At 43.7% G+C, this 20533-nt stretch overlaps 1 protein-coding gene across 10 annotated transcripts in view; it reads right to left on the reverse strand.

The window, feature by feature from the left end:
• The window catches only part of LOC147017580 (uncharacterized), an 86237-nt gene that overhangs the window by 63051 nt on the left and 2653 nt on the right, over positions 1 to 20533 (reverse strand). For 2 of the 10 annotated variants that reach the window (XM_085847305.1, XM_085847306.1), the window contains exons 1-3: positions 6336 to 6726; positions 5900 to 5966; positions 4665 to 4949 (exon numbers count right to left, since the gene is read on the reverse strand). In XM_085847305.1, the coding sequence (XP_085703431.1) occupies positions 4665 to 4949; positions 5900 to 5966; positions 6336 to 6455 (472 nt within the window). In that variant the 5' untranslated portion in view covers positions 6456 to 6726. Of the gene's footprint in view, positions 1 to 4664; positions 4950 to 5899; positions 6728 to 6749; positions 6980 to 15083; positions 15248 to 17802; positions 17907 to 20533 lie in introns of those variants that run through there. The other 8 variants (XM_085847300.1, XM_085847299.1, XM_085847304.1 and 5 more) reach the window with 7 other exon arrangements.

Here is a 20533-nt window from a genome sequence, read left to right on the forward strand (position 1 = left end):
GATCATCGGCATCTCCCGCAATGAGGCCGAGTCTTTGGGCCTCTCACTCAATCACCGCAGGTTGGTCGCTGGACTTTGTCTTCTACCGGCTCCTCTCAAGCCTCACCCCCCCTCCCCCCCCCCCCCGCCTGCTCTCTCTGCGATTTGTCCCCACCACATTTCCACAGGGCGCTCAAGGTCCGCCAACAACCCCTTCTGGTAAAACTACCAAAATCACGAATCACTGCTCACCTTCACTCTTTCATTCCTCTTTTTTCCCACCTTTGGAATAAACTCCCTCACTCTATTCTTTCTCATTCTTCCCTCCAGGCTTTCAAATCAGCTGTTCACCACCACCTATCATCCCCCATCCAAATCCTCAAATTTTTCTACCCCCATTAATCCACCCCAAACCCACTTCCTTCAAATTCCCTGCTTTCCTTCCTGAAAGTCCCTGTAATGTCCATCTTCTATTCCCCATGTTCCCCGTCCCATCCCTCTCCCTTCCACAGATCTCCTCATGTGTCTGTTCCCCACTGTTTTGTCCCTCCCACTCCCGCCCATCTTGTCTCACGCCCCCTTGCTGTGTGTTGTGTGTTAGCTCTCACACAAGCCTCGATAAGGTATACAAAAAAAAAAGATTCAAACGCTTTGCAGAGATCAACATAGGCTGCAAGTCGCCCCTGCCGAAACTCTCGTCTGCGTTTGGTGAGGACCCGAAGATCAAGGATACGGTCAATCGTTGACCTCTTTGGTGTAAAGCCTGACTGCTCTGGACGCTGGTGCTCAAGCAGATGGTGGCGAACCCTATCAATAATTATCCGAGCAAAGACCTTGCCCGGCACTGAGAGCAGAGTCACCCCTCGGTAGTTGTTGCAGTCTTGGCGATCACCCTTCCCTTTCCAGAGAGGGACAATAAGGCCCCTCTTCCGGTCAATTGAGATGATGCCTGTGTTCCAGGCAGAGTACAGAACTGCATGCAATGACACAAGTACAGCATTTCCACCAACCTTGATCAGTTCAGCATGGATGCCACATATCCCAGGAGAGGGGTGAGAGATGGGAGGGGGTACAGATGGTTGGGGGGAGAGAGATGGGAGCGGGGAGAGAGGAAGAAGGGGGATTGCAGCAGATGTGGCATCCAGTTTTACGGCACACACATTGATGAATCACCCTGCCTGTGAAATACCAGGCTGACAGTTTAGAGCTGGGTCGGGATTTGAACCCAGGCTAGACAGCTGAGTGCGAGCGTGTGTACCTCTCAGCTATCTTGCTGCGATGTTCACAAAATGTTTCATTGTTGTTTCTTGGTATTTATCTTTGCCGAAGTGACGGATCATATGATGAAAAGATCATACAAAAACGGGAAACATGGTGTAAAACAAAATTGCCCATTTTCAACGAGCCAGCCATCGCCTCATACACAGCAGAACAGCATGTGGCCAATGCAGTCGAGTGGCCCCTGTACATTGTTTACGTCGCTCGTTATACAGTGTTCAGTAACAGTGCGAATATTGTAGAGCACTCACCAAGTGGCTTAAGTACTCCAACGAAACGGTTGATAAGGAACGACTGGTTTGGGAAGTGATTAGCGATCGCCGACCTACCATATTAAACACACACCTCCCGGAGACGCCCAAAATATGAAACTCTGTCCAAATTCGACAAATTAACACTTTTTTCACAGACGGAACTGCTGCCAAATTCAATTCAAGCTTACATTTTGTAATTTAGCTTAGTTAAAGAGATTCTTAAGCTTATGGCATCTGCGGAAATGAAATGAAGCCACGAACGCTGGTATCTCCGGGTGTTGAGAATGTACCCAGTGTACATCTACCACAATAGAGATGGGAGGTTCATAATGTGCAATGTACCCAGTGATTCGTAGGTACCGTGATCAGGCATTCGATAATACCAGTGAAGAAAGTGGAAAAAAAAATAAACTTTATAAAAAAAATATATCGTGGGAGGATGTAAAGTAGTGGGGTACCTCAGAGATCAGTACCCGGACCATTACTCTTCATTATCTACATCAACGATTTGTATAATGGGGTAAAGAGTTGGCTTTCCAAATTTGCAGATGACACAAAGCTTGGAGGTAAAGTGGATAGCAGAGGGGGTGGTGATCAGATACAAGAAAGTATTGATACTTGTATAGATTGGGAAAAAGATTGGCAGATGTAATTTAACCTGAGCAAGTGTCGGTGTTGGGGATGGGGAAGAACAATGAAAATAGAGATTACAGGATGCAAGGGGTAATTTGGGAGTGTGTCACACAGGAGAACAATCTGGGGGTGGTATTAGATATGGGAGGTAAACAGGCAGCACAGTGCCAGGCAGCTCCAGGTAAAGCAAATCGGGTTTGAGGTTGTATTCGGAAGGGGGATCATTCATAAATCAAAAGAGGTGGCGTTAACATTGTACAGGAATTTAGTGAGGGCCACATATCTAGAATATTACGTACAGTTTTTGGACCACAGTTCAGCAAGAACATTTTGGTCATGTACCATAGAGAGAGTTCAGCACAGGGCTACGAGATTGATTCCGAGCTGAGCCAGACTCAGCTCGGAGGAGCAGCTGAAGGAGACAGGGCTTTATTCACGAGAAAGGAGGCGGTTATGAGGAGATAGCATCGAGATGTTAAAGATAAAAATAAGTGAAGATGAATTATTCAACAGAGTAGACAGTGATAGGACCAGGGGCCATAGCCTGAGAGTAAAGAAGAGGAGAGTTAAGATGGTAGTAAGGAAGGGGACTTTCACTCAGGGAGTAGTTAATGCATGGAATGGTCTCTCTGGAAAGGTAGTGGCAGCAGAAACAGCAGATGGATTTAAATTAGAATTAGATAGGAACTTGGAAGTTATGGAGATAGAGGGGTATGGGGATGTTGGCAAGACTTTTAGGTAGCTTGAGTATGGATGGGTGATTGTGCACATCTGTGCAGAGTGTTGTTTGTGGGGGGTCTCGTCAAGGGGTGGTATATGTGCTTGATGTTATGTGTTTCTCACCCAAGAACCGCCTTTGCTCACCCCCTCAACCACCCACAAAAAATACAAAAAAAAGAACATTTTGCATTTTTCTTTTTCATACGAATTGATCTGGTGTTGATGTGGTGCAGGCATGATTGGCTGAATGGCCTTCTTCTGTATCTAATATCCTTCAAAGGATTAGCTCGATCACCGAGGCACGTGTTACTCCAGAACAAGCTGGATTCAGGCTGCACTGAAACTGCTGTGACTGGGTGCTTCCCAGTGCAACTCCAATACCAGAGCTGCCACACGTATTGACCTCTGCAGCATGTGAAACTGTTTGGAAACGCAGTGTAATACTAAAATTGTCCCAATTACTCCCATGCGCCAAGTTGCTCTGCCTCCTGTGCATATTTCTGGACAATTGATGGGTCTGTATCAAACTCTGGGACAAAGCAAGTAGACCAAGGACCATAAATAATGGCCTCCCGCAGGGACGTGTCCTTGGCCCAAACCTCTTTAACATGTATACAAGTGACATGCCTGGTACCCCTTTGAAGAAAACTTTATATGCCGATGATCTGGCAGTAACCACACAGGCGAAGACTTTCAGAGAAATTGCAGACATGCTGACGTTGGATATGTTGATAATGGCAGAATATTTTTGCAAGTGGAGGTTGTGTCCAAACACAACAAAATCTGCCACCTCAGCATTTCACCTGGACAACCACAAGGCACTGGTCAGTCTCAATATTACCTTTTGCAGCGAAAAAGTACAACACGATCCGATCCCAACCGACCGACGTGTGACACTCAATGATACCTTGTCCTTTCCCAAACACATCTGAAGAAGAGCTGTGAAGATTGAGAAAGTTGAACACAGTGCAAAAAATTGCTGGTACAGGCCAGAATGCCAACACAACATTATTTCACATCTTGGATATGGCATTGGTGTGCTCAAGAGCTGACTGTTGCACACCTGTCTGGGCTGCAAACACTCAGTCTAAACATGTGGATGTCCAGCTGAATTCTGCAACACGTGTTATCACCGGAACCCTGAAATTTACATTGATTTAATGTTGCTCACCCCGACCCCACTCCCCTCCCCCACCAAAAACAACATTTTCTGAGACGCAGTCGGATACAAGGAGGTCATCCGCACAAACAACAACTGGGATCTCCCCATCCATTAAGACCGAATGACTCATTGGAAAACATGGCAAGGCCTTCAATCGGCCTTCAGGACATGAACGAACGGGACATGGTCATTGGTCGATGTGGCCATGAGATGCACAAGCAGCATATTAGGAGTTCCACAAAATGTGACTGTGGTGACCATGGACCACATAACAACACTGTCATATGTACAAATTTGAGGGTGACATTGCTGAGATAAACTTCCTCTCCTCAAGAGCATTACATTGACCAACTGACTTTGTCACCTAAAACTGGATTTATAATCGTTACTCCAAATCCGTCACATTCAAGAGAGATAGATTATTATTGGTTGATTTTATTAAATAGGTAAACAAGTAGTGTGACATGCAGTCTACTTCTTAAATGTTGTGAAATGAAAACAAAATTTGATCAAAAGAAAAATTTTAATCACCATCTGAATGGTGATTATATATTGAAAATGGACAGCAGCAAAAGTGTACATCGACATCAAAATAAGTTGCACACAAAGCTTCATTGCAGTAATGAAAGTGTACTTACATTTGATACGGTGTACGAAATGTTTCTTTCCACATTTCTTCGTATCGTTCATATCAGGACAGCAAAGGCAAGTGATATTGTCGTGTTGGAAAGAAACCGTGAAGTTGATCTGTGCAATATGTTTCCCAATGTGACTGTTGATCAAAGATTGTGTCGAAACAGCCTGGCATAAAATGGTGAGATTTTCAGTTTCAGGCTCATCATTTGTTGAACAAGAAATTGAAGCTGAGTGACCAGCGACCAACTCCTTTGGCTGTACCTCAAATTTAAATATCTGGGAATGACCTGTAAAAAAGAACAAACAATAATGTATATGGGATGAAGGGAAGGGGGGTGAGGGAGAGAGAAAGAGAAAGAGAAAGAGAAAGAGAGACAGAAAGAGAGACAGAAAGAGAGACAGAAAGAGAGACAGAAAGAGAGACAGAAAGAGAGACAGAAAGAGACAGAAAGAGACAGAAAGAGACAGAAAGAGACAGAAAGAGAGACAGAAAGAGAGACAGAAAGAGAGACAGAAAGAGAGACAGAAAGAGAGACAGAAAGAGAGACAGAAAGAGAGACAGAAAGAGAGACAGAAAGAGAGACAGAAAGAGAGACAGAAAGAGAGACAGAAAGAGAGACAGAAAGAGACAGAAAGAGACAGAAAGAGAGACAGAAAGAGAGACAGAAGAGAGACAGAAAGAGACAGAAAGAGAGACAGAAAGAGAGACAGAAAGAGAGAGAGAAAGAGACAGAAAGAGACAGAAAGAGACAGAAAGAGAGGAGAGGAGAGGAGAGAAGAGAGGAGAGAAGAGAGGAGAGAAGAGAGAGGAGAGAAGAGAGAGGAGAGAAGAGAGAGGAGAGAAGAGAGAGGAGAGAAGAGAGGAGAGAGAGGAGAGAGAGAGAGGGCTTTCAAAAGGTTATACAAATTATATCATCACAATAATCCAAGAAACTTGCAACTTTTAAAAACAAATCCTTATAAGAGTATATAATAAATAATTAATTCTTTTATTCTCTCCAACATGGGACTTTCAAAATGATGTGTTTAATGCTAACAAGGCCTTTTACACATGTCCTGTTTGTGCGTTTTCTCTGACTTGCTTCTGCCAGCCGGGAACTTTTAACTTGCCAATGTGAATGTGAATCTGTAATTCAAGTCGTCTTTTTAACGTAATTATCAGTATATAAATTAAAGTGTGGCAATTTCATAATGGTGAACCAAAACTGTTATGTTCCTTAATGCAAATCAGACTCACAAAAATATAGAATATGGGAAATACGAGAAATATCAGTGGGTGAGAGGTGCTGAGTTCCGATCATTTCCTGTTAAAACACACACACACACACACACACACACACACACACACACACACACACACACACACACACACACACACACACACACACACACACACACACACACACACACACACACACACACACACACACACACACACACACACAGTCCACAAATTACCATTCCAAATTTAAACCAGTGTAAATAAAAATAATGAAATGGGTTATAACGTTGCAGTTTGTTTGGTATCTCCTGTGGCATGTGATGTCACATTGATGCAAAGGGCACACCCACAAGAAAAAGTGCAGTGTTTGTGGGGACTAAACCAGCTACACAAGTTTAAGGAAACTTCAGGACAACCTATGGAAGGCAGCCACGAGAGAAAAACTACCCACGAGTGGCACAAAAGGTTTATGAAGACTGGTAGCATCCTGCTGAGGAAATGGGCAGGCCGGCCAAGCACAAGTGGTGAGGATGTTGAACCCGTTTGCGAGTGGTTCGAGCACAGTCCCCATCAGTCCATTCACATTCGGATGATTATCTAGACAATAAAAACTTTGACAGATGTTCTTTCACACGCACAAAACTGCCTTGTTGTAGCCCATTTCAATCGGTTTTATTACGGTTTGAATTTGGAACAGTAATTTGTGGACAACCTGTAAAATTCTGCGCTATTCGGCTCAAGGACAAAAGCTCATTCAACATTGAAAATTTCCTTTTTGGGGTCATTGCCTACGTTTCTATTCACAGTAGATCATGATCATAGAAGTCTGAGGAACCACATGATGTCATATTAGATATGAAAGTACCTTGGGAAGAAAAGAAGTGAAAAAATAATTTCCAAATTTTTTCTGACCAAAATGTTGAAAATTCATCAATGCCAAATGGCGACACCATTTGGTTTGGGATGAAGAACAAGATGACTCCGGAAAGCAGCACTGCACCACTCCACATGCTTCAGTGTCTCCTCCCAAGTACAGTGCATCAAGTGCTCCCCTCACTTAGTCTTCCTCCAATTGCACAAACGTGCATCAAGAACCTGGAACCAAAAACTGATCACAAAACAGTTGAGTATCGACACTACATTTAGTGGATTTTGAAGAGAACGAGTTCGTGGGTCACCTATATATAATGTACACAAATATAGCAGAATACTTGATCCCCTTGTACGCATCAGCTGTGCACCGGTTCAAACCCCCCCCCCCATCCCTTTTACCGCATACGAAGAATACACTGTAACTCTCTCCATGATTTAATTACAGAACATACTATCTGATCACGATGAAACCAAAGCAAAATTAAAAGTCTTTGCTTCAACTGATAGAGCAGTGTTTGTTTTTTTTGGGGATACATAGTCGAGGCTCATGGAAGAGCTAGTAGTAGTACACTGAACAGATCAGCACACAACAGGACAAAAGGAACAGTGGAGAGAAGGGGAAAACACGAACAGCAGAGTTGAAAGCCCAGATATAATTTAGAGGCAGATATGGACAAATAATGGGTGTGGGGAGGAATGAGGTTCAGGAGAGGATGCACAGTGTGGGCAATATGGAAACAGAAAGGAACTCTGAAGGGAAAAATGGAAATGTGGGACGAGGAGGGATTAACGAGGGTAGAAAATGTCGTGCTTTTGGATTGGGGATGATCTCAGATGGTGGTGAATAGCTATCTTGAAGACCTGGAAGGAAGAATGAGATTGAAGAGGATGTGGAAGTTGGTTCCACATGCGGGATAAAAGAGGAACGAATGAGTGGAGGTGAGTAGTGATCCTGGATTTGTGGAGTTTAACCAGAAGGGGGTTGATTGCAGACTGTGTGTGCCCTGCAGAAACCTGGGGGGGGGGGGACATAGCACAGAAAGAGCAGTGGGTGCAAGACCAGAAAGGAGGTGGTAGAAGACAGACCACCGACCTGTCTGCGATGGTGAAGTGATCGACCCATAGACTCAGCTTCATCGTGGGAGATTCCAATAATCTTGGACACCTTGCTTTCCACGGCACTAAGCTGAGCATGATGTGAGCCAGGGGAGCAAGCCCAGAGGGGAGAGCAAAACTCCATCAAGCTGTGGATGAAGGCCTTGTAGGTGGATTGGAGTTCAGGTGTGCCAAGGAAGGACTTTGTATGACAGAGGATGGATGCTCAGTCGGCGGCTGGCTTTGCAGGCCAACTTTGAAATGTGGTTTGCCAAATAAAGATCATGGCTGATGGTGAGACCCAAAAATTTGAATAACTGAACTTCCTCAAGAGGAATGTTAAAAAAGTAGATTGGGAGCGGGGGGGGGTTGCCAGATAGTCCTTTTAGTGAGAGATTTCAGGATTGAAAAGACTTCGTCCAAGTGTTTCACCATCTTGTGATTTTGTCAAGGTCTGAAGAGGGGGAAGAGGGGGAAAGAGGCTGCAGCCTTCCTGTGTGAAGAATGAGGGATGTCACGGCAGAGGGTGTCATCAGCAAATAGATAAAGAGGATTTTTCGGAGATTTAAACAGATCATCGATGAAGATCAGGAATAGCACTGGGCCTAGCCTTGACAGGGAGAGGGGATGAAAGGATTCCGCTGAGTGCCACATGTTGGCTACAGTACAGGCATTTTAGCAGAAATATTTGGTCAACCTCCCACAAATTGCAACAGCAAACTCAACAGATTTTGATTACTGGACATGTCCTCAGTGACAGAAAAAAAGTCCCAAGGGATCCTCCGGGGGGGGGGGGGGGAGAAGTCCTGAAATCATGGAAATCCAATATGGCCGTCACCTGGTTTCAGGGAAAATGGGAAAACTAAAGATTGATATTTTAAAATGTAAATATATGTTTTTCTGAATTCTAATTGTTTCTAGTTATGGTCAGTATATTGATATACAAGAATAATTATAAAAAAGTGAAATGTATTGAGGGTAAAATTAAAAATTATAGCTTTTTTGTCCAAAAATGTCAATTTTTTGTCCCGAAAATTTTTTTTTTACCTGATACTGATTTTGGCTCCTGGACCAAAAAAAAAAAAGAAACGTTGAGGACACAAGATGAAATCAAGTCTATGGCAATAAAATATAATTATGTAAATCATTGAAACATGACAAAATTCACAATTCTGCTCGAGGCAATCACATCTGCCTGACGAAGGTTTCGAAATGAAAATGAAAATTCGCATTAAACTCAGAAACTACATCCATTATAAACTTACTATACATGTTGAGAAAAATCAAGCATATTAAAGTTAGAACTCGACAATGTCGTCATCATCCTCATCATTGTCACATGGAGTGTTTGTGCAGCCAGAGCCCCTGCAGTTTCCACAAGCTGGAGTGCACTCAATGTTGTGCTTCTTGCATGTGCATCTCATGGTGCTACATTCAGCCTGGCAGTTGCACCTAATGACACGTCACATCTTTTCAGGAGCTGGAGCTATTGATGTCTGAAGTGGCACAAAACCCTCGTCACACTTCTGCCAACCCCAGTCTGTCGGAAGAAGTATGCAAGTCTGACGTCTTGAAACGAATCAAAGACCACCTTCAGAAGCATGCCGAGTCTGCAAAGATATCTTCTAGAACTTCAGTATATGGACATGCTAGACATTCTACGCAAATACATCCGGGCAGAGCACACTGGGAACTGGGCACTACATCTACAGGCCATCCAGGAAATGCTGCCTTACCTGGCAGCCTCGGGCCACAACCTGTATGCCAAATCTGCGAGGGTGTATCTGCAGCAGATGTCAAACCTCAAAACTCAACATCCCAATGTCCAACAACGTTTTGATGAGGGGGTTCCATGTGGTTGGATGAACTGATCGCCTGTGGGCAGGTCTTTCATCTGACCTGATCATCGAACAAGTTCTGATGAGAAGTTTGAAGACCAGCGGGGGGCTCACACAAAGGGCGAGAAATGACAGAGCAACAATGGCTGGTATGGCTACTATCAATGCCTGCCTGTGCAGAAATAAACCAGGCAATGCAGGAGCTCACAGGTGTGAACTACAACACTGGAGAGCAGAAGAAGGACATGACCAAGGCAAGACAATCTCGTGACTGGAAGGACACTATCAGCTCTTCAGTATTTACAGGAACGGAATCCATTCAGTAGTGATCCACGTCTGAGGAACATTGCCACTGGAGTTCATGCACACCCCACCGTCAACGTCGATACAGCACATGCTGTAGGAGCCAAAATATTGAAATCTATGGATGGGAAAATACCTGCCGAGTACACATTTCAGAGGAAAGACCAAGTTGTCACCCTCGGCATGAAGTCATCTGTCAAGATTGATGGAGAGCAAGTCCAGGTTGACCCACAACTCCTCTTCCAGAGACTGATCACTGTTGCACAGACAGCAGAAGAACTGGAGTCGGTCTTCAAATATGAACTGCGCAGCTATCCACCAGCCCTCTGATTCCTCTCTTCAGCTCCGAGAAGCACACAAGCCAGTCTTTGCTGATGCCATCTGGGATCTTCTTGGATCCGATGTCCCAGCCGATATCCCCAATGATGGGCAACTATGTTTTGGATGGCGGGGCACTTGCTCAACGCATTCCATGTTCTCGTGGATCTACATACAGAGACATATGCCACCAATTCACTGATTATGTTACAAAGAAGTACAGAGATGCCAGTCATGTTTGATGGTTATGAGAGTACCAACACGAAGGACATGACACACCAGAGACGGTCTAAAGGGAATGCTGGCACTACTGTGACTTTTACAGCTGACATGCGTCTCACAATGAAGAAGGAACAGTTTCTTGCCAATAGGCAGAATAAACAGCGATTCATTTTTGTGTTGAGTGAAGAGATTCAGAAGAAGAACTGAGAGACACGCCATGCCTCAGGGGATGCTGATCTCCTGATTGTACTGAAGGCCGTGCAGTCTGCTACTGTCACCAACACTGTGTGAGTTGGTGATGACACAGACCTCCTCGTCCTCCTATGCTGCCATACAAGCTTAGAATCCCATGACCTTCTTTTGTCCCGAGCTAAAAGAAGAACATGAAGCCTCACATCTGGAACATCAAGGCTACGAAGAAAATGATTGGTACAGACATATGCAAGCACATACTGTTTCTACATGCAGTTCTTGGGTGCGACACGACATCTCGTCTTCATGGGATTGGAAAGGGAGCTTGCCTCAAAAAGTTCAAAGCAAACAACACATTCCGTGAGTAGGCCAAGGTTTTGGATACATATCCAGCTTCCATATGTGATGTGGCAGATGCAGGAGAAAAAAACATTGGTGATAATCTACAACGGAAAGTCAAGTCACACCCTGGACACCCTCCGGTAACAGCGGTACTGGGACAAGGTGGCTTGGAGCTCCTCTCATGTGCAACCACAGACGTTACCACCAACATCAGAAGCAGCAAAGTATCACAGCCTGTGCATGTATCTGCAAGTCCAAGAATGGAAGGGATGTGCAGATGAACTTCTTCCGACAGACTGAGGTTGGCAGAAGTTTGACGAGAGTTTTGTGCCACTTCAGACATCAATAGCTCCAGCTCCTGAAAAGATGTTACGTGTCATTAGGTGCAACTGCCAGGCTGAATGTAGCACCATGAGATGGACATGCGAGAAGCACAACATTGAGTGCACTCCAGCTTGTGGAAACTGCATGGGCTCTGGCTGCACAAACACTCCATGTGACAATGATGAGGATGATGACAACATTGTCGAGTTCCAACTTTAATACGCTTGATTTTTCTCAACATGTATAGTAAGTTTTTTATGGATGTAGTTTCTGAGTTTAATGCGAATTTTAATTTCAAAACCTTCATCAGGTAGATGTGATTGCCCCGAGTGGAATTGTGAATTTTGTCACGTTTCAATGATTTACATAATTATATTGTATTGCCATAGACTCGATTTCATGTTGTGTCTTCAACATTTATTTTTTTTGGTCCAGGAGCCAAAATCGGTATCAGGTAAAGATTTTTTTTTTTTTCGGGACAAAAAAATTGACATTTTTGGACAAAAAAAGCTATAATTTTTTATTTTACCCTCAATATATTTCACTTTTTTTATAATTATTCTTGTATATCAATATACTGACCATAACTAGAAACAATAGGAATGCAGAAAAACATAAATTTACATATTAAAATATCAATCTTTACAATTTTCTCATTTTCCCCGAAGCCGGGTGGCAGCCATATTGGATTTCCACGATTTCAGGACTTTCCCCCCCCCCCCCGGAGGATCCCTTAGGACTTTTTTCTGTCACTGAGGACATATCCAGGAATCAAAATCTGTTGAGTTTGCTTTTGTTGCAATTTGTGGGAGGTCATCCGACATTTTGACTGTACTACTACAAGAGTGGAGGAAGTCAGTAAGTCATGGGTGGAGTTGTTGGCTGATTTCCAAGCAGATGCAAGATGACCTATTATAGGGTAAATGACAAGGTGAAAAAGAGCAGAGAGAGGAAGTTCAAGAGCAACAGAGCAGGTTTTTAGGACACGGGAGCTGATGCCGTCTGGTCCACAAGCAGAGTCAGTCGGTGGTTGATAGAAAGTTCTACATCTTCTAAGATGGAGAAGACAGAGTCCAGGAGCTGTTGAGAAAGACAGGGAAGGGTACGTGCCGAGACTGAGGGGTGAGGTGCACAAGATTTGGAAGCAAACACAGAATTGAGTTATTCAACCTTCTCACGAGCGGAGTCAGCTCGAGTGCCATTTCAAGAGAGGGAACAAATGGAAGGGGAGCATACAACCAGAGACAGACTTAACAAGGTGCCACCAGGTTCTAGAGGAGGGAGACAAGTTTGAAAGTACAATCTTGAGGTTAGATAGATGATGTTTTCTGGCTATTCAACTTTCATTGAGAAACTGATGAATGTGGAGCAATCTTTGAGAAAAAGATGCACTGAACAAACAGAAATTTTGGACGAAGTTAACTCTGTCGTTGCATCGCCAGGTGCCACCATTCTACCTGAATCTCACTGTTACTCCAACCTGAGAGCACACGGCAAATTTGATTGGTCGAGACGGTGTAGAATTTTGCTCAAGTACCGCAAAGCTGGAGGTGTTTGGAAGTGCCAACAATGCAATTTGTGTCCCAATGAATCTCATGTCCCAATGCAATTTGAATCGGAAGTTCACCACAGCTGGTGCACCCTCTTTTACAACTTACTTCCCCCTGCCTGTGAGAAATCAGGCTCAGGGTGACATTTTGTAGCTGGGCGAAGACTGAAACCAAAGTTAGACGGCTCAGAGACATCTGTGCATATCTCTTGGGCATCCTGCCAGCCCTATTTATGAGATGAAATTTGCTCAAGGCTCTGCTAAACCACAGTGGGAATCAAAGTACAGCTGAGGTTTCAGGTGGTAGCCTGTCACATGAGAAAGCAGTAGGTGGTAGCCCTTCACATTTTTGTCCAATTACTCCCCTGTTGCTCCAAAGAAGGGCTTCACCTGAAACCTCAGCTTTGCATTCCTTCCTTTGGTGGTTAGCATAACCTTTGGGAACATATATTTACCTCCTTGCCCATCCCAACATGTTCCCATGTACAGAACTGTCATCAAGAGTGATATATTTTATCTTATTCATCATCTTAGGTTTGTAGTGGAGCTGGTGCACACACACACACACACACACACACACACACACACCACAACACAAGACTGCTAGACGAGACAAAGATACTGAGCTTCCCGCTACACTCTGGGTACCATCGACGTCACAACAATGGCACAACTTTTCTCACCGCACTCAGCAGGGCATTTCACAACGAGGAATTTCCTCCTCCCCATGGATGCCAACCTATGGTGATTGTCCGTCTATACTTTTTAATGCTGAACATCAAACAAGGAAGCAGCATGTACCATTTTTTAAAGTCATTGGTATGACTCGGCCGGGGTTTGAACCACAAACCTCCCTGATTCAGAATGGACGCCCCAACCACGACACCACCGAGTCTGGTGAGTTCATCATTCACAAGAGGGTCAAATATCCAACAGCTGCGTAACTACCCTTGCCAGAGGACATGGTATTACATTTGAGTATGTTTGCCTCAGTTCATTCATCTTCCTTCTATCCACCCTCTTCATTCCCACAATCCTCCTGGCCCAGTTGTTCTCACAAACCTGCAGCTTCTGTTGTTGTCCCTCTGTCAGTGCCACCGGGTCCAGATGGTAAAGGTAAGCTGGCGTTACACCCGACATCAGAACCTTTCCTTTCAAATTCCTTTCGAACTTTTTGTCTGTCATCAATCCCTCCACCCTCCTCCACACTCGCAACCACCTGAATCCTCATCCGCACAACTGCCTCCAACTTACCATCCCCAATCATTGTCCCCCCCCCCCAGATACTCAAACCTATTTCCCTGTCCGATCTTATTTTCTCTGCTGCCCGACCCACATCACCTTGGTCTTCTCCATCATACTCCTCTTCAGCACATGCTTCTCAAATGCCTCCTTCCACTCCCTCAGTACTTCCAGCATTTCCCACCACTTTCAACCACAACAGCCACATCGTCTTTGTACAACATCCTCCACAGAATAGGCTTCATGTTTACCTTCCTGCTTTCCAGCTCCATCACCATGATAAATATGAGTGGGCTCAGAGAGCTTCCCTGTCTCAAACCAATGTTCACACTGAACTCCTCAGGCATTCCAGGAACAACCAAAACTCTTCCCTTCATTCCCTTGTTTTCCCAAAGCCCTTCCACCAACCCGACTTCTGCTTCCAGCACTCCCATCAATCTCAGTGTCACCATCACCATCTCTCTCGCGACAGTGCCGTCGGCCTTCTCCAGGTCCATCTCAAATTGCACCTCCAACCTCTTCTCCACCAGCTGTCTTAGCATGAACATCACATCCTTTGTCCCCCTACCCTTTCTAAACCCCTGCTGCTCTTCTCCACGTCCACCCCCTTCCTTATCCTCCCGTCCAGAATTCTCTCCGGCACCTTCATTACATGACTAAGGAGTGTAATGCCCCTGTACTTCCTGGATCATCTTGAACCACAATCCTCCCAGATTCAGAACGGGTGCTCCAACCACTACACCACTGGATCTTGAACATTTCCCTTCCCTTTCCATATCGGTACAATTAACCCTGTCTTTCGCTACTCTGAAATTGAACCCTCTCTCATACTTATTTTCAACAGCCTCTTCGTCTAACTGACTCCAACTTCTCCCGCTGCAATTATCATCTCTGTACGCACCTCATCAATGCCTGACTCTTGCTGTCTTCATCCTCTTCAATGCTGTGAGCACTTCCTCCTCTGTGATCCCCACCAACTCTACTTTTCCCTCAACATAACACGGTAGCTCCAGATCGCCATAACTTCCTTCCCGGTTCAACAGGCTCTTTGAAATAGCCTTCCTACACCTTCATCACCACCCCCTCTCTGCCACGAGCCTCCCACCACAATCATCAATCACTCCCCCTCCTCCCCCACCCTTTATGCCCTTGCAATCCTCATCCCCATCAGGAGCCAATATATATATATATATATATATATATATATATATATATATATATATATATATATATATATATATATATATATATATATATATATATATATATATATATATATATATATATATATATATATATATATCATACTCCCACCATCCCCTTCCAACTTGCTGGACACCTCCTCTTCCATATCATTCCTCACCTTATTCACCACTCTCCTTGCTGCTTTTTTATTTTGCCCATACAGGTGCAGCAACCCCGCATCCATCTGCCTCCCCCTATCCTTGATCTTGTCAATCCTCTTCCAAGCCTCCATTTCACCAACTGTCTTCACTACCTCCTCCGTCCACCATACCTGGTTTCTATCCCGAGATGATGCACCTTTTCCTGATATCCTTCGACACAAAAAAAAAAAAAAAAAAAAAAACTCTACAATTCCCCGACGTGCCTCTCCAGACTTTGTCCACTCCTCCAAACCTTCTCCTTCTTCGCTAAGTTGCTAATATCTAGCCCTCAATCTCTCCTTGTACTCTATGATGACGCTGCCCCTACATTTCCCCCATCTAATAAAACTTTCCGACTGCTGCTCTCAATTTCCCTTTTCTTCATCTGTACCACAAACACCACAGGCTTGTGCCGAGTGGCAACATGCTCTCCCACCACTGCCTTACAATCCTTAACCCTTCACCACTGTTGCTTCCTTACCTCCACCGAATCCAATTCTGTTCTATGTTGTCCACTCCTATTGGTAATCTTGTAGCTTTTCTGTTTTTGAAAGAATGAACCAGCTGTGGCCATCCCACTCCTCGACACCAGCTCCTTACCCTCTATATTCCTTGTTCCCCAACCAAATTTACCAACACGTTCCTCTTCGCCCGACTCTGCTACTCCGACATGCACGATAAAGTCCCCCACAATGGCCAGCATCACCTCCAGCTCAACCATTCTCATCATCCTCTCCAGTGCATTCCTGAATTCCTGCTTCTTTGCCCCAGTCCTCCCCCTCTGTGGCCCATATACTGACATAACACAAACCATGCCATAACTATCAGTCCCTCCCATCTTTCCACTCTGACCACCTGCTTGCTGATCTCTTCCAATACTATTATTCCCACGCCATTACTCCTTCCATCCCCACCTGCGTGCAACAGCATGTATCCTCCAACCAACCTCCTTGCCCTGTCTCCTTTCCAACTGGTCTCCTGCACACAACACTTCCAATCTCCTTCTCTGCATCATCTCCACCACCTTGATCCCTCTTCCCTCCATTGATCCCACATTCACACTACCTAGCCAGACCTTGCTTCTAAACCACTGCCCATCGAGCAGAACCAGTACCATCTTGATCAGTTTGGGATGTTCTGGTCATCAATCAGCAGTGCTGCTTGGGCTGGTCTGCTGGACCTACTATCCTAGCCTGTTATCATAATCCTGAGTGCATGCATGCACCTCTACCTGCACTCTTTCTCCACTCACTCTGACCCACTCCTCTCCCTATCTTGTTATAAATAGATAGAAAATAGAATGCTTTAGAATTAGTACTTCAATGATTTTTAACCAGCTCTTTGAACAGAAAAACTGTTACATGTACAACTCGAGGGGGAGCACTCAGGAGAGTGCAAAACCTCCGCTGTCAATACTGCTGGGTCACTCAAGTGAACCTTGTATCTTATTCATTAAATATGATGTCAACAGTGCTGACAGAGTTATAGTTCTTTTCTCCAACATTTTTTTTTGGGGGGGGGGGGGGGGTTGGAAATCACTTAAAACATGTAGAAATGCAAAAAAAGAATTTTCTTACAATTTTTCTTTTTTGGGGGGCGCGGGGGGGGTCCAAGTTATATCACCAAGTCCAAAATTTAATGGCATGATCCTTGGACCATACCTAACCCCCGCCCCCACAACCAAGTTTCGTCGAAATCCAGAGGAGTTTTTCCGTAATACTGTTCACGAACAAACAAACAAACAGAAAGGGGTGAAAACAGTAACCTCCATCCATCTTCGAAGATGGCGGAGGTTAACGAGAATGGCACTTGGTCGAGCGCAAACCTCCGCCATGCTGACTAGTTTACCCTTTGTAATCCCACCGATAGGCCGGATCTGCTGACATGAACCAAAACCGAATCTGCCGTACTCTTCACCTAAACAACTAATCCACCAAGTTGTCACAATTCATCCACAACCTTTTGAAATAACATGCCATATATCGTTTTTACCCCATCTCTCAATGGTGAAGAATTACTTCAAGAAATTTAGAAATCCTCGTATCCGGATATTCACCAAAATGGAACAAATTCTTCCGTCACACACCCAACCTGTCCACCAAGTTTGGGCCGAATCCGTCCACAACTTTTTGAAATATCGTCCTACCAGACACACAAACAAACAAACAAAGATAAAAGTCGCAAATCATTCATGTGTGGTGGAAGAGAGGGCATGAGAGAATGTAAAGGACTTACCTCAATGTCCCTCTTTGTGTGACAAGCAGTGAAAGCAACAATTTATACCAGATTCTGCTTTTTGTGGTTTTGAGTGAACAACAAATGAAACAGGACGTTAGCACATAACAATGTTAAATGACGCAAAGATAAGGAAGCACAGGCATCAGAAGAGGACATCTTCCCCTTGATGGCCTGGAAAACCACCATGTCACCACTTGTTAAAAACGCTCCTCACACTTCGAATAATTTTGCTCAAAACATCACAATATTATTTCACCAACGATACATTTTGGAGGAAATGTAAGGTTGTTTTCAAAGAAATTGTTTTCATTGCTTTTTGGGTTGTGAATTAGTGAATTAGTGGATTAGTGTGAATGGGTTGACCTCTCGTTGCGTGCCGTGTTCAGTTGAAATCGGTTGTGTGATTAGTCACCGATTTCATTGGGAGGCTAATTGAGGACTTTTTATAGAGTTAAGAATCTGGAAAGACAGTGGCAAAGCACCTGCTATCTACCTTTTTATTTATGAGATTGCATCGGCAGCACTGGAAGGATATGAATGTATCAGTTCACCAACACGACCTTCCAAAGCAGACAAGAGTGAATAGATGGGACAACGTTGCTCGGATCGCCTTGTACAGAGTGTGATATGATAACGAACTCCTACCACAACTCTGTAACATTTCTCCTTCATGCTAGCTTAGAAAAACTCCTCCATGTTCTCCTGGAAAACACGAAAGGTTTTTCCAAATGATCCAATTTAAAATGATTCCTCTTTTCAACGACTTTGGTTCGTGCCAAGAGTAAGTCGCTACTGATGTAATCCACACGGCAGACATCTTTAGCGATGCTTCAACACGAAAAGCACGTTTGCTCGAAACGATCGTGCTTCCGAATACTTTAGCTTAGAACCAGTCGAGCGTATTCATGACATTATGACGTAACAGAGTGACAAACTCTGCCGTAAAGTCTCCGTCGCAGATTACAAGGCCACGTGGATTGTAATGTCCAACAAAACGAATCATTTATCAAGGAAAGGGGCCCAGAACGGTCTGCTGATGCTTCCATTGAGGTTCACCGAGGGTCATGCCAGTTATCTAAATAGATGAGACATTGTGACCCCTTTATAAGGCATCTATTTATTAAATGTACACAGGATAGGGAGGGAGGAAGAGGTTGGAAATGCCAACATTGAGTAAAGGAAAAGAACTGAAGAGGATAGAAATGGAGGCATCTTTTGATTGCGTTTGTATAGGTAGGGAGTATATTGAATAAAATAAGAGAATGTAGGAAAAAGAGAGGAGGTGAGTAGAGTTTGGGATGATACAGGGGTATGGGGATAGAATAGAAGGGAAAGAGCAGAGAAAGGAGAGTAAATAAAACTTCTGCCATGTTGGCACAAAATAAATAGATGACTCCACTCAAACAATCTGCTCCGTCGTTGTCCTTCACTTTTGGAGACAGAAGGGCTGGGAAGATTGGACGGGATATTAAGGGAAATAGGGAAGGGACTTGTATGAAATATATCGTTGAGGGGGGGGGGGGTGTGCATGCATTCTTTCTTTAAATATGCATGCACATGTGGGTGTGCATGTATGAAAATCTTTAAATAAATAAATTCTCTCTTGAACCGCTTCATCAATCGACATGAAACTTCACAATTATGATCTAGTCATCATGGGGAATATACGTTTTAAATTTCAACCTGATTGGATGCATGGTCTGGCAGCCAGAATTATTTAATATTTTGAATCTGGGTTCAGTGATTTAAATCAAACTTGGTACAAGTATGTATCAGGATGTAATAATGTGGGCGGAGGCATATGTGGTAATGTCACAACGTCGAAGAGTGCCGTTCTCGTTATTAAATGAAAAAAACAAACAAGTCGGGATGAAATCCTCCACAAAAAACAACCAAACAAGGGAGGAAGGAATGACTACAACACACCATAATCCCTTTACAACTTTCTATCACAACATATTTTGTTATCGGTGGTAATGGCAATAGTAACAGTTGAATTAAGATATCCATGTTGGAGATTTGTGGTGTGGGTTGGTGATTGTGTATCTTATTTATTTTGGGATTGAGACAAAAAAAAACATCAAAAGATGTCAGGATGGTAATCCCTAAAAAGATTATGGTGTTGTATTCTCGTGTCATTCCTTCCGAGTTGGTATGGTTGTTTTTTGGAGGATTTCATCCGTTCATGTTTTGTCATTTTTTTTTAAAGTTTTTTTTTTTCTGACTTGTTAAGCATATGGATTGTCTGTGCAATCCCGACATACGAGGTCCAATCGACTGCCTCATGATTACCGTTCTTGTTTCAGAGTTCAGCAGAGAATGATCGGTTTCAGGCACACAGCAGTTACTTTTCCAAACAAAATAGAACATCTTTAGAAAAGCAGAATAGTGAGTGTATCATCTTCTTCAAATGAAGTCAAACAATTGCTCATTGAAATCAAACTTCATAGAACATGTCTCCTCCTCTTGAAGACATTTCGGTCCTACAGAATTGAACTTTGAAACAAGGAAAGCAACCAGTGGAACAAAATGGAAACACAGTAATGATCCCCTAACATATTAACTCCATCGATGCAAGGAATCAATTATCATTATGTTGGAGAACATTTTCTACAATTACTCATAACCGATATTAAATGTAAGAAACAGAATTGTAATTATTCACGAATACTACCACATGAACATTGAATATATATATATATATATATATATATATATATATATATAT

This window comes from Eptatretus burgeri, chromosome 11, assembly GCF_056783735.1.
Source record: "Eptatretus burgeri isolate ZD-2024b chromosome 11, Ebu_testis_v1, whole genome shotgun sequence".
NCBI lineage: Eukaryota > Metazoa > Chordata > Myxini > Myxiniformes > Myxinidae > Eptatretus > Eptatretus burgeri.